Source organism: Ambystoma mexicanum, chromosome 3q (genome assembly GCF_040938575.1).
Source record: "Ambystoma mexicanum isolate Mex_15411 chromosome 3q, UKY_AmexF1_1, whole genome shotgun sequence".
Lineage (NCBI taxonomy): Eukaryota > Metazoa > Chordata > Amphibia > Caudata > Ambystomatidae > Ambystoma > Ambystoma mexicanum.
This window is the reverse complement of record NC_090926.1, coordinates 808,547,012-808,562,336: the sequence shown is the minus strand read 5'-3', so window position 1 is coordinate 808,562,336 and position 15,325 is coordinate 808,547,012. Positions and strand designations below refer to the sequence as shown.

Here is a 15,325-nt window from a genome sequence, read left to right as displayed (position 1 = left end):
GAAGAAAGTTAGATTCTCTTGGTTTTTGATTAATAAAGAAAGATGTTTTCATAATTGCAATCACAGCTGTGGAATTGCATTAATGTTACTATTAACACAAAGCTATTTATAGGTGTACCTGGAGATAAGCCTTGGCAATTTACGCGTCTGAGTGGGCTGGATCCCATTTTACTTGGCTGGAAGATCCCAATATTATAGAAAGAAACATGAATGTAGAGATATAATAAGGAATATTATAACAAGAAATTAAACCATTATCTTTCAAAAAACCTTAAATATATATTCATGTACAAGAGAGCAACCTGCTGGTACACTGGAGAGTATGCTATCAATACCGGCGAGGATGCATGCAACCTCTGTGATGGAGATCAAACCAGAAGCATCAGGGAGGCAAGCATGAGCTTGCACACAAAGTTATGTGGTTGAAATCATACCTTAAACAATTTTATAGACAGAGACTGAAGCACAAGAAGCAGAGAAGCAAACCCAAGCGCACCAATTGGATTAAGAGTCGCTGAAAGATGGGGATGATGGGCTCCTGGCATAGAGGAGGGAGAAGGCACATGGATTGCAGATTTAGACATCAAGGCAAAACTGCGAACAAAGGTCATGGGACTGAGAAAGATGTAAAGGGAGGGGAGGAGGGAGCAATTGGAACGAGAGACCGACAGAAATCCCACAGGAAAAGTGCATTGTGGGAGTTCTGGTTCTAACACTCCAAAGCTAGGGCCTAGTGGTAGTGACAAAGGTGAGTGGGCCAAAGAAGAATTGCCCAGTGGGATTTATGAAACCTATTATAGTGCCACTGCTGAAGCCAAAAGGACCAAGTAAGAACTGCCCTGTGGAAGGTGCCAGTGCAGTGGTGCTGACAATGCCAAGTGAACCTAAGAAGAGCTGTAGATTGTGATCTATAGAGTAAACATGTCAAAAGACTAGAGCTGAGGCGCTGTTGAAGACTAAGAAGTTTAAGAAGACTTGCACCCTTTGACCTATAGTTTTAATAGCCTACACGACTAGCACACAGGTGTTGAAAATGACTAGAGACACAAAGAAGAGTTACACATTGAGAACTGTGGTTCTTACACTCCTAAGGACTAAGCAGGAGGCAATGACAAAGCCAAGAGAACCAAAGCAAACCTATGTGTTGGCAGTACTGATTCAACGTTTTCAAAATTACTGTGCAGTGATTGGGAGTTAACAGGCAAAGACACTGACAAGAGTGGCTCTAACAATGACTTTACAGGAAGCAAAATATCTAGACCAAAGCATAGTGAGGTCAACCTTCATAAAACAAGCTAAAGACAGAAAAAGCGGTTTGACCTGGAGAAAGCACAGATAGATCCTGACAACCGTGAGAGTCAAAAGAGAGCAAGTCGAGCCTTAAAATAAATATCCACAAATCGGTGATTATGAGATTTCAAGAAGGAAATATATTGGGAATGGGTGACGACAGAGAGAATCAGTTTGCATTGACTCAAAAGGGCATAAGATATTTGGGAGTTCAGGTAACTGACTCTCTGGATTCGATGTATCAAGCAAATTTTCCCACTCTTTTGGAGTCAATTAAATAATGGCTCAAGGTATGCAACTTCTTGACCACTTTGTGGACGGGAAGAATAAACGTAGTTAAAATGATAGTTCTCTCAAAAGAATTATATTATTTTCTGGTGCTCCCAATGAAGGTCCTCAAGAAATGCTTTAAGGTACTGAATAAGATTATAATGGATTATATCTGGAAAGGCAAGAAATCAAGGGCAGCATGGAAGCCAATAACGGAATCAGTACTCAAAGGGGAGGGATGGGGGCACCAGATTTTAAAATATACTATCAAGCGGCCCAAGTGAGAATTATCAGGGAATGGTTTAAAGGGAACATGTAGAAAATGTGGGTGCGAATGAACAGAGCAGTGGTGGGAAGGCCCCTACAGGAAGTCCTTTGATGCCAAAAACAAGATTGTCCCATTAATATGCACAATATTAAAATTACAGCGTTGATAGCACATGTATCAGACATAGTGGACAAGCGAGCAGGTATCACTATATTTCCCTCACCTTTTACAATCCCCAGTTTACCCGGGACTAGAACGGAGTGCATTCAAGACCTGCAAAGCTGGATGTTTACAGATGGGTGATATGGTGGAGGGTAAAGAGATGAGGTCCTTTCAATAAAGTAAACAAGCATTTTCCCTGAACGAAATGAAAGACTGAGGTGTGCTAAACTCCGACACTGGTTAATGGGAGTTAAAAGCTTTATAATAGATCTTACCCCTTTTGAGAAATATAGCACCACAAATCCAGGGGACAGACATGTGGTGGGTGCACTGTATAAGATCAATGGAGAGAATACAGGCCACGTGGAATGGGGGTATATGAAACTATGGGAGAAAGCTGTAGCACTACCATTACGGAGAGCCAATGGTCGGTGGTTTGTAAGGGAATTCCGAAACTGATGCAGGCACTTCAGATACGAGAAAAGTAGGTCAAGATAATGGTGCAATGGCATCTCACTCCGGAGAAAATACATAGGTTTTATACTAACGTTTCAGGGGAAAGTTGGCGGGATGTAAGGAAAAAGGAACAATGACTCATATATGGTGGGAGTGTCCCAAACTGAAGGTATACTGGGGAAGTGTTAATAAGCTAATGAAAGCGATTTTTGGGCCCCAAATACGTAGAGACATGGGGGAAGCATTGTTGGGTATGGGGATATAATGGAGGTTCTCTCTGCAAAGAGTCAAAAGAAAGCTTATATGATTCTGAGTGTAGCCGCTGTGTCACTCATTGCACAAAAATGGAAAAAATCTATGGGCCCTACCGAGCAGGATTGGTTAATGAAAATGTGGCATTATCTCTTTGGAATGGGCTACATATGTGTTACAAGGGGAACAAAGGAGGTTTAAGAAGGACTGGGATTTGGTGTTGGATTTTCTGCATAAAGACTGTCGAAAGAATTGGTGCCCGCAAAGAATAAGAGTTGTGGATCTATTCTGCTGAATCTACAAGTGGACTGGATTTTAAGACTTGATACTGACAATGGTGGCAGCTGACCAGGGGTTGGGGGTAGGGGGTTCGAGGGGAGGGGAGTTGCGGGACAGGAGAGAATTTGTAAGTCAAAAACAGAAACAATCAATAAAAATATGTTTGAAAATAAACAGAGCGAGTTGGATCCAGAATCTATTGTGTATTAAGGAAATAATCAATTATATTTATGCTTTTCTAAAATTAAGTCTAACATTGGCATTTGAAAAACGTTATGCAAAATAATTGCCATGAATTTCAGAGCAGCAAAAGCAGACACTGATCGGAACTGGTGCCACAGAGCTGCCTTCTAAACAGGTATTGGATTTGGGTGGGTGGACATCATCACAGGCATGTAGCGAGCAGGTGGCAAACGGAGTGGAAGGAGGTTGTTAAATTACAACCTTAATGAAAAAATGAGTTTTAAACTGTTTTTGGAATATGGGTTCTATGGGGTCCTTGTTGAGCTTAGGCAGAGTATCTTCCCACAGTAGGGCCTCTTGTTTAGGCACTGTTTATAGGCTCTGGCAGTTTCTTGTAATTGACTCAATGGTAGAGGATGTGGAGGTGACATACAGGCATTGGGTGGATCCTAGAATGCATTGAGCGATTTGTCTGAGGGAGGGATTTTGGTTAGACAGTAATGTTACAGGCACCGATGTGCATTACACAGCAAGTAGTTGCATGTGTGCCTGTCCCTGCCTTGCTCCCAGTAGAGATACAGACTACTTTCACATATGCCACCAATTATTTCACCACATGCCACATGCAAATGCTGAAAATGGCTGGGGGTTCAATCGTGAGCATAAAGTCCAACCTATCGTGGAGCCCACTATATCCTAATGAGAGGCTATGGTGATCCTTTCTGACCCTTAACATAGATGACGCAAGGACATCAAAGAACCAACCAATGGAAACACAGTGGGAAAACAGTGACATCATGAATACATTGAATTCTACCGAGTGAATTTAGTTGCACTTTAACCATCCATGTTCATAGCTGATGACCGCATGCATGACATTGCCTGTGATAACTGACATGAAAATAACATTGCATTGCATTTTTGAATATATTATTAACAACAATAGGCAAGGCATGCCGTACTTCAAAACAATTGTACAAGTTGTTGAAAAGGTTACCTAAAAAAATCTGCACAATGTTAAGAAAGTGGAATTTCTAGGAAAAATATGGCAGGAGTAAAGATGGAACATGTGATCATGTGCCCTGTGACATCGCGCAGCACACTCCCCCCTCGATGTCTAATGGCCTCATTACAACTCTGGCGGTAGCCGTGCCGTTAAAACTGGCAAGGCTGCCCACGGAGTTGCATTTGTTCCGGCACTCGTGAATGGGCAAGAATCGGGTCATGCCGAGTTAGGCGGACCCGGTACTTGTGAATTTTCGTGTGCCGGAATCAAGGGCCTCCTCATCCCCATTCTGCCCCATAGTTGTGCCGGTGCATCCGACGTGCTGTGCTCGCGGGTGCCGGACAGTCCACCAGGAAAAACCTGGCAGGCTATCAGGCACCCGCGAGCACAGCCCATAGTATGGCAGTCCGGGAACTACGGCACCGGCATGCTTACCGGTACCGTAGTTCCCGGACTGCCAGGGTCGTAATGAGGCCATAAGTATCCAGAAATCATGACATGGCTTCTTGAGACCACCCTCTTTGAACATTTAAAAGGCGACGCACCTGCTTGGTCCTTGTTAGGGCATGGGATCCTGTGTGCCGGGCCGCCATCCCAAGGGCTTGGATCCAGAGTCTGGAGCATGTAGCTGTCATTTGGCAAGGAGTGGGTTCTACCAACAGATGGCTTCTTTACACTTAGCAAGTTCTTCTCCTGAGTTCCTGCTGCAACATCCTCTTTCGACACAAGTTCAGTCTGCAAAATACATGAAAGGGCGCTTCATTCGAAAGAAATAAGCAGCAATGGTCTAACTATCACGCATGGTGCACTTACAACAGATACAACACTGACTGGAACGCAATGGAAGCTACACACAAGGACCCAACAGAAAGCCAGACAGGTATTGCTAGCACGCAAAGACAGTCACCACGGTACAGACAGGAGACGAAAGCTCGAGACCGAGCAATAGACCTACATCATGCCTCAGGGACACATCCGGCTGGTACCTTATTAGAGAGTCACCTCTTTGGCCAATAACTGTTTCAATATCCCAACTATAACTATTCAGTGTAGCACAAAGGATGATGGCATGAAATACACCTCATCATGGCATGCCAAACATACTCTGCGGCTCTACCTATAATTTCCATATCCTCCAAGCTAACATAAACTTTGTTTATAAGTGTGCTGCAAGGTCGGGGAGGTGGGGCGTCATGTTCTAATCTGGCTTCCCATTATAATTTGGGGTTTTTACCCTGTCTGATCATCTTTGCCACAGCGTCTCCTGCGTGGATCCTTTCCAATTAAAGTGCAGCTCGCCTGATTGCAAGTGATCATTGGCTGGTGTGCAGCCCAACGCCAGGAGAGTGCGTGTGTACGAGTAATGGCAATTCTTGTGTTGTGGAGTATGGGGCAACCCTCCAGTGGTGGATGCCCGGGGAAATTCGCAAAGCCTTGGAGTAGTAAAGCACAGCTGGTCGAATCTACCTTTCTAGGTCCTCGGTGTGCACTACAATGAGATCAAGAAAAGTGTCTCTAATTGACCAATGGCAAGGTGCCTGCGTGCTTCTGCAATTGTGCTGTCCATTCAAACAATTAACTAGAAATGAGTCATTCCAAAATCTGGAACCCTTCACTAGGGCAGAATGACCGAACAACAGCGATGCAGAACTCCAGCCTTTCGCTCTTGGAAATCCTTCGGGTATTCAGCATAATCAATAGCTATCCAACTGATTTTCCATTTCTATCCATTATATGCTAATGTATTTCATGGCCATTTATAACGGAAGGTTTAAAAACCTGGTTTGACTGTGGCCCTTGCGGACCAGGGTTGTGCACCCTGACAGTGCACCATGGGAGGAATTCTACCTGACTGTATCTGGAATTCACCATGTTGCTCTTCTCCACTCCGTAGTTTAGTTGATGCCACTATCATTAGGTGAACATCAACCGAGCCATCTCCGTCACTGCTGTGACAAGAAGAACAGGCTATTCTGGTGCCTACAGACAGGCATATCCCAAGCAGTTGGTTACATAGCCTAGTCTAATTTCTGTGCATACAAATTTACTGCTCTAGGATTTAGGACTATTTTTGAACCAGTACATTGGCTTAACATCTACAACTGAAACCAATGATTATGGGCCAACAATGAGTTGCAGAAGAATAATTAGCGAGATGGTGGATGTTATCATTTTACAGCGAGAAAGTCAAGCCGGAGCGTTCCAAGAATATGGTGTAAAAGCAATGAGACGAAATCGGGCGCATGCACGGATATCCATGGACCCTGAAGAGGCGGCGGCGGCAGAAAAACACCAACTCTATTTTGCCTATTTCTGAGGATGTGGAAGGTTACAGGGAACGAGTGAAGGTCCACGCCACACTGGTGGGCACATGTTTGGTGCAATCTCCTCCTAGAGCCAATCAACTTGGCGGCAGTGGTGGGGGGATTCACTGTTAGGCGAATGATATTTGATACCTCAATGGAAGTGGGTAAAGATTTTGTTGCAGTGTGGTTTTGTAAGGGGAAAGCCGTGCTAAACAACTCTACTAGCTTCTATAGCAGGGGGAAAAGAGAAACAGATAATGACAAACTGTTGGTTGCAGTTTACTTCACCATCAGTAACACCTTCATGCCCCTTCCCTATATAAGTCTTATAACAGTTTGGGGTGAGAGCCGAGATGCTGCTTAATGATAGGCAGCAGAGAGCGTTAGGAGAGGAGGTCCACTCAAGTGTGCCACAGGAGCCAGTTCTCCATCAGTACACTCTCAATTGGCATTGCCTAGGAACTGGCAATGAAGGTATGCCAATCTAGATATAATGTAAACCTATTTAATCCTTTCAGGCTTTAAAGGTCCTGTAAGAAAGGATAAGGACGTGACCATGGACAAATCAATTGAGCCAACTGCTAAATCATATGCTTGACTTATCAACATCCTGGAAAAGATTTAAAGGCCAGCTATCAGGTGAACATGCCAGGCAATAACATACGCAAACACTTTAAACTTGCTAAATCATGTGACAAAGGCCTGAGAGGGCAAGAGGAACGACGACGCACACAAGTGAAGGTTCACACTAATTTTCATCCCATCTCTCTCCTTCCCTATGAAGCTATTGGAGTCTTTGGTATCCCCTCTTCTTTCTTTTTTTTGGAATCCTCTACACTGCTTGACCCTGCATAATCAGGGTTTAGGCCTGGTCGGGGCACAGAAAGTGTATTGGTGTCAGTTCAGGATGACATGGCCAGGCTGGTTGATGCAGGTGGGGGCCCTGATTCGTTTAGACCTATCAGTGGCCTTTGACACTGTTGACCACCCCAACCTGTTGACCCGTTTGTCTCAGATTGGGATTGCGGATCAGGTCCTAGCCTGGTTCTCGTCATTCCTGGCTGATCGCACTCAGGTGCTCTCTCTTTCTTCTTGTCTTTCACACTCCTACCACCTCACCTGTGGTGTCCCACAGGGTTCTGCCTTGTAGCCCCTTCTCTTCAACATATACATCTGGCCCTTAATCTGCCTCATCCGCTCCCTCTGCGTCAGGTGCTACTCTTATGCCGATGACACCCAGTTTTCGATCCGCCTTGATCCGGATCCTGCTGAGGTGTCGTTGCGCCTCCATCAGTGCTTGGCTATCATAGGCGAGTGGATGGGCCAAAACTGGTTGAAGTTGAATGGGGACAAGACAGAAGTAATGGTGGTAGGCAGTCCTCCTGATCCTTCACTGTGGGTGTCTTCTTTCTGGCCCTCTTTCTTGGGTCCTCTCCCTGTTCCAGTGAGGAAGGTGAAGAATCTTGGTGTGACCCACTCGGCTTCTCTGTCTATGAGTGACCAAGTCTCCGCCTTATGTAAAGTGGGTCACTTCCATCTTAAAACACTGAATAGGGTTCTTCCATTCCTGGCCACTTCTCTTCATCCACCGGTTGTTGCTGCCTTGGTGCTCAGCCAGGTGGATTATTGTAATTCACTATATCTTGCGCAGCCTAAAGGACTGATCCAACGGCTTCAGCGCCTACAAAATCTGGCCGCCCGGGTAGCCACAGGGTCACCGTATGGAGCTCACATCTCCCCGGTGCTACGTGCCTTGCACTGGCTCCCTGTGAGTTGGAGAATTGAGTTTAAGACACTTTGTATTGTGCATTGGGCGCATCATGGATTGGGAGCAGAATACCTTCAGTCCAAGTTTGTGCACTACTGCCCCTCCCGATCGCTGCGTTCCGCATTGTCAGGCCTGCTCGTAGTGCCACCCTACCGCCTGGAGTGTATCGGAGCTCGAGCTTTCTCAGTGGCTGCTGGCCGAATGTGGAACGATCTCCCGCTATCTGTCAAGGCCTTGTCAAATCATCTGGCCTTCAGAAGGTCCCTAAAGACTCTTTTATTCTAACAAGCGGTGGCAGATAGATAGTGGTCCTCCTTCTCTCTCTATTAGCACCAAGATACCTCTGCTGACCGTGCGCTGTAGAAGTTCAAATCACATAACACTGTACACACTATTGTGGGGGCTTCAACTGAAGAGATCTGTCTATTGCTGGAGGACACCCCTACAGAAATAGAAAGGCAACTATGAGAATGCTCTGAGATCAGCGACCACAATTGTAAATGGTAAATGGCTGAACCTTGCAAGTGTTGGGTGCCTCTGGGAGTCCCGGTGCATGGGTAGAAAATGGCAGCCCGGTGGATAATGGGAATTGCAGGAGAACCGGAAAAAGGTTGTCTCTCATCCCCTGTACAAATATGATGTATACATTTTAAAGGCAGAAAAGCCCTCTTTTATAGGATGTATGTGCACGTACACCCTGAAGGCACTAGCAGTAAGAAGTTTGATGAGGGAAATGGTCCTGACAGCCAGCACCTGACTGGAATAAACACAGATCAAGAGGTTGCATACTCAGTAGAGTAAGGTAGCGAGCGCGATATGCCGCTAGGAGGGGTTTGATAAGGATTTGTAAATGTTTGCTACCTGGAAGAGATGGAGAAGCCGGAAGCCGATTACAACAGTAAATGATTTACAAAAGAGTTGGGACTGTGAGAGGCGCACGCTGACCCTGAGTTATACGGGTAAAGCTGCGTGCCATGCAGTGGCTGTTTGAGATGGGCAGGCATGATGTGTCTGGAGGGCCTTTCGTAGGACTGCCACGCTGCATATGTTCCTTCCCACCTCCCAAGACACTGGCATTGGTAGATCACAGCCATTTTAGTGACCAGCTCTGCAAAAGTATAAATAATATGACCCCTACCCACGTTTCAGGGCTGCTTTAAGGTTCCCGCCCCCTGTCTTAGAATGTAAGTGCAACAACTGATAGATATCTCCGACTGCGAGGTGTTAGTCCCCAATTTCGAAGAATGTGGCTAGTTCAATTTATAGATCTTAAGTAATTAGGAAATCATTTTTTCAGATGCAAAATGCCATAAAGCATGATGGGAAATATTGTCACGGTTAAAAAAAGCCACCTACAATATAGAGTAATCATGACAACATGTTAGCAAGATGGTAGAAAACAGCACACATCCAAATGGATGGTAACAAACAAAACACTTAGCAACAGTGGGTGTGATGAGGTTGGGCGTTAGTGACACCATTAGGTTCACAATGCGGCAGAAATGGCAACTGATTTCTAGATGAAACTGACAGACAGTCGATGCCAGACGGAGGTCACTATTAAATCAGGGCTCAAAAGACTGGGAGAGGCTTCCCACCCTGTCCACGCCTCTCAGACGAGGTCACTTTTCAGTCAGACTAGCGCTAAAACAGTTCAGCCTTTACTCTCTATTTAATCTGACTTTTCTTCCTTAAGAGATTGTTATATACGGCTCCGAGATCTGACATGTTTATTTTTAGCACCCAGGTGACATTTCCTCTTTGCTCTTTAATCAGACGTAATGACAGAAGAAGTATCCCTCCAGTTTTTCTTCTGCGAGATGGAAGATGCAAGGTTGGACATATCTTTTGGAACTCAGTTCTCGAGGCCGGAAATTGCAGAGTTTATTGAATTTTGTTTGGCGGCAACCAAACAGCACATGGTGCAATAAAAAAGTTGGCCTTTCTGCTGGCCTGATCCTCTTTCAGAGGCGGCCCAGAAAAATCAGAGAGAGAGTAAATGTTGGCTGGGCAGCTAAAGGAAGCAGACGCAAAGAGAAGTTATGAGTCGGCTATGTGTAAAGCACATTGTCACCCGAGCTTTACACATGCACCAAGCTAGCTCCTTGGGTCCGTGTATCTCTGGAGGAACGCTGGAGCTGGGTCTCAGAGGTGTTCTCTGCTTATGAACATCTGTTTGAAACCTTCCACCTTGTATTGCATTCACAAACCTTTGCAATGGAGCACATCTGGTGTGCCAGGAGACTCTTTGAGATGCGTGTGGGTGAACTAAGGTCCCAAAGGTTTAAGTGCATCTCAAATGTTGTATTTTTTTTATGTGTTACTTATTTTTTTCAGTGATTATGGTTAAACAAAACTAAATACACTACAAGTAGTCGATAAAGAATTCCCTCAAAATTCAAAAAGCATACCATTCAATCATATATGTAGATAAGTGTTAACATATTATCAGCCTAATTACAAGTTGGGCCGTGTGGGTAAAATGCAGTGGTAAAACCGTACACCGCCGCATTCCGCACCGCTCAGCTATGACTTTGGCGTTAAGTTGGTGCTAAATCCGCCACCTTTCTGCCAGATTTCATCAGAATTACTGATGCGGTAATTCCACTGATATCCCCCATGGCGTCCTATGGATTCCAATTAACACTGCCACTGGTAATCTGGCGGTGTTGCCGCCGAACCAAGTGGCAGTAACAGTAATTCCGTTTAGTGGTATCTCAGAAGATTTACCGCCGAGATACCAGCAAACGTATAATGATGCCCAATGTCAGCTGATGAAAATCTTCTTTTTGAGAACCTTTAGAATAATGAATCTTAACTACGGAGATGACTTGTTTGTGACTTCCTTTAATTTGCTCCAGAGCACACGCTTCGAGAAACCGGCCTTCTGTATATGCTGTAACGTTGAACAGCTTTAATTCTGCTCCGTACGCAGCATCCCTCGACAGTCCATACAGAGCGTAACTTTTGCTATTGACCCACCCATTAGCTGTATTATGCTATGTCTTATTACTCAAAGCCATGGCTGGCCCATATAAATTTATGTGGCGCCCTGGTCAAAGCAGGGTAGAACGGGCCCTACAGGTAAGCGCTGCACCAGCCACTTGAACCCCCTAATACCAGGCAAAGACTTACAACGTGTGAGTAAAAATATTCTGAACAAGAAGTAGGAAGCAAGAGACAGAAAGGAGCCTGCCTGCTGCGTGCGGCCACCTAGCGCCTCCACAGATACGCTCGCATTAGTGGCAGCAGCAGAACAGGGCCCTAGAAAGGAGCTCGAATATTCTCACCTAAAGGTCTGAAGAGGAACTTTCAGATAAGAGTGCATCGTTTCATCTGAAGGAATTACTAGGTGCAAAGAATTAGGGGTTACACAACGATTCCTGTCTAAAAGGTAATATGTGCTTTTACTTGCTTGAAAACATCCAACACTAGGGATGGAGATTACACTTTTACCTCCGTAAAAATTATTTTATTCTCAACTTAAAAAAGATGGCGAAAACCAACCCCACCACAAAATGGCATTGCAGCCCGAGGCTGGGCCCTTGTAGACTTGCGTGGCCTTCTCTGTGGCATTCTCCCTCTGAAAGCATGCCCCGAAAAGGGAAAACAACCTGTTCCATGAAGGAGTTTGAGAAATGTCTTCAAACTAACACAATTGTATTTAAAACGACACGAGCTCGGATTACAACTATGAGGCACTCCATCCTCTTAGGCCGAGCCCCCAGAATGCTTCACTATCTCTACCCTCTTTTCATCTACCACTGATCGATAAGGCCGATGCTTTTGTCTTATCCCTCATGTGCTTTGGGCTGAAGCTAATGCAACCCTTCCCTGGCGGCATGCGTCACACTTTCAAAATGGCGACGACTCCTTACGAAACCCTTCCCAGAAGGCCTACATTACAGTCTTAAAATGCAGTAGCCCCTCGGAGCGTGACGTAATCATTCCCAGAAGGCCTACATCAGTCCCTAGGAGCAGTAGTCGAAGTGTATGCAAAGAAGTAGTGGAACTATGTTCCCTGCTGACCTGCACCTACTCTCCCCAAACCCCATTGCCACAACCCCTGCCACACACAATACACCCCCCAAACACTTGCACCTACTGTTTAAGGGAACGTTCAGTGCAGGGTTCAACTTCTTCCTACTCTTTTTATTTTAAAACAAAACCAAACAACAAAATAAAAGTATAGGAGCTGTACAAGGTAATTTAAAAAAGTATAGGAGCAACGCTCCCGACCGCTCCCGCTCGCTCACTTCGACCACTGCCTAGGAGTGTAAGGTAACCATTCCCTGGAGGCGTACGTCACACTCTTAAAATGCATTCGACCTTAGTATTGAACCAGGCCTAGCAAGATGAAAAGCTGCATGTTCCTTTCACAAAGCACAGCTGCATGTGAAAGCGTGAATGTGTGCCTTTCGGCAAGTCAGGGGCATGTGCGTGCCAGCGTAAGCCTGCTGGGAAGCGTAACCCAACTCCAGGGCAAGGCAGCAGTTTTCCCCACTGGCAAGGTGTGCACCACACCATGGAACTGCCCAATGGTTCTGGACTGTTCATTAAGCAGTCTATTGACTCCTTGCCCACTGGATGGTGGACCTAATCCCGCCTACCAGGTGAAATCGCCTTGCATGCTGGGAGGAGTGCCAAGAAAGGTTATGCAGGACCCTGGATCCATGCAAGATGTCAAGGAAGGCATGGAACGGGGCGCCATCAGCCCTGTGCCGACTCTCACAGGAGGTTGCACTTTCCACGCTGCAGACAATTACTAGCAACTCTATGGTTTAGGGAGACTTTGCTGCGAGCCATTATTGAGGCTTCTAACAAGAGCAGAAAAAAGGTCTATCAGGCCCCCTTTGAATCAGATAACTTTATTATGCAGCACCTGGCCCCTTTGGTAATAGTGGCGTTGCTCTTGATGGATAACTTAGTTTTCACCCAGCACAACCAGGTTTCCAAAGGGTAGAGGGCCAGTAAACAGAGCAAAAAGGCTAGGAACCATTGTCACATGTCTTCTGCTTCTCTGGAAAACTGACATTTTGTTGTAAAGCGTATTTGATTGTCCGGCCCCACTGAGTTCCCTTCATGTAAGATAATGGAGCTTCTACTGTACATAGGTTCCTGCTAAAGCCCACATCTTTGGAGGCATGTGGGCCTCCACTACCAAGGACCCCAAAGAAACACCTCTCCTTTTGCAAGCGAGACAGGCTAGCAACTCCACTGTGCCTCTGCCAGGATCCGGAGAAGAGGGCTTCTGCCTGCTTCTTAGAATCCAACTAGCCTGTTGTTCGGTCTCCCAGGTCTGGAAGTGTCTGAAGGGCCTCTCCAAAGCCTTGGAAGACTTAAGAAGACAAAGGTCACAGTGACCAGCAGAGGCCCCTTCTTGCTTGGAGCCCAGTGCTCAGAGCCCCGAGTTTGTGGGGCATGGAGAGAGAGCTGGAGGTGGAGAGAGAGCTTGTGAAGGGAGTTTCCTGTCCTGACATTTCCCCAGCCCATTGGGCGGTTTGAGGAACTCCTTGGAAGAGTCACTCCTTGGAAGAGTTAGTTGCTGTTTTTGATAAATATTCATCTTCGTGTTTTCTTTTTGACTGTCTTGGTTGAAACAGCATGGGGATTTTTAAAAAATAATTAATGAATTGCGCTTGATGCCTTTAATTTTCATGCAATGTATTCTGGTTTTTTCCATTTTTGAGACTAAAGTTTTTGGGTGGTAATACATTTTTGCATGTTGCTATGTTGCGAATAATGGTGATAATGAATTAGGCTGCACGGTTATTGACCCGCAGAATAGTACATTTGAATCAGGATTTCCGGATGCCCGCAATGAAAGTGCGTGAGTTTTTAAAACATAATTTAATTGGAGCATATTTTAATACGTTGTGAAAAACTGCCCAGGCTGTACTGTTTGAGAGGTTAATAGGCGGACCCCTAAACTGAACTACACTTTTTAAAATTTTAAATAAAATAATTCCGAACAGTTGCCATTTGCACTAATGTAGGCTCCCTGCCAGGGTGGCCGATTCGGAAGCGCGCAGTGTTTTGAGCCCTGAGTACCTCCAAGCACAGAGAGCGCATCGCGGTGCCTACATTGCTGTCCAGGGCGCTAAGTAAGACTGTGTTAGTGTCGTCAGGCAAAGAGTCGTCCGTCAGAGCTAAGGACCAGGACTTTTCTGAGAGAATGTCTGACGTCAGAGACAGAGCGTCCATCTCCGCCAGAGGGATCTAGACAAGGGAAAGAGGATTAAGGGTCAGGCAAAGAGCAACACAGCAGCACGAGAAATCACCCACAGAGTCCAAAACCCATTGCATCGCTCTATACAGAGAGGGAGAAGGGGGAGCAGAGACTGGAGAGTGGCCCTGGTGGCATGGGAAAGGAAGAGCGAGGCAGAAAGAGAATGACAGGGTCATGGAGAGAAGCGAAAGCAGGACAGCAATAGAAGCAGATAGAGGGGCAGAGGAGCAAATGACGTAGTAGAAGAGAAAGAAAGACTGCGTTAGGGATAGCACTGGAGACAAAGGAGCGGGGCACACAAAGAAAAACAGGGTGAGTGTACTAAAAAAGACAAGGGACTATGGTCCCCACCCTGCCATGCTCCGCACCCCAAATACAAACCCCATACCTGGGGCCTGACTTTCGTCCATTCAACCTCCCAACAGTGAAAGAAACAGTGAAGAAAGAAGTGCCAGTGGAACAGCCTTCCTGCCTCCCTGAAACTTGAGGAGAATCATCTCCGGTTCCGGAAGCACCACAAAATCTTTCTCTTTGCTTCTGCCTTTTCTCCTCCTCTCCCCTGCTGACTTTCCTGGCTGAAACTGAAACTGCACTGGTTACCTGGCCACCCTCTGATCTTGGGCCCAGGTCCCCTCCCCCACCAGCCGCACACCTGCACTTCCTTCCTGGCAACCCCCGCATTTGGGGACTGTTTTCTGTATCCCTACAGTCCCACTCCCAGCACTTGACACCTGATGTCTGCACTTACACTTGCGCTTGCTACCAGCTGGCTGTACTTTTACTTATTGTTATTTATTCTATTATCCCATGTACTGCACTATCCCCTCCCCCCACCCCGCAATTTTCCCTCTCCCCC

The 15,325-nt window shown here is 45.9% G+C and overlaps 1 protein-coding gene across 12 annotated transcripts in view; it reads right to left on the bottom strand.

Annotated features, from left to right (window-relative positions):
- CACNA1G (calcium voltage-gated channel subunit alpha1 G) overlaps positions 1–15,325 on the bottom strand; it is a 1,457,373-nt gene that overhangs the window by 23,326 nt on the left and 1,418,722 nt on the right. For 9 of the 12 annotated variants that reach the window (XM_069654906.1, XM_069654897.1, XM_069654896.1 and 6 more), the window contains 2 exons: positions 14,325–14,459; positions 4,712–4,901 (listed from right to left, as the gene is read on the bottom strand). In XM_069654906.1, coding sequence (XP_069511007.1) covers positions 4,712–4,901; positions 14,325–14,459 — 325 coding nt within the window. The remainder of the gene's footprint in view (positions 1–4,711; positions 4,902–14,324; positions 14,460–15,325) is intronic. The other 3 variants (XM_069654902.1, XM_069654904.1, XM_069654905.1) reach the window with 1 other exon arrangement.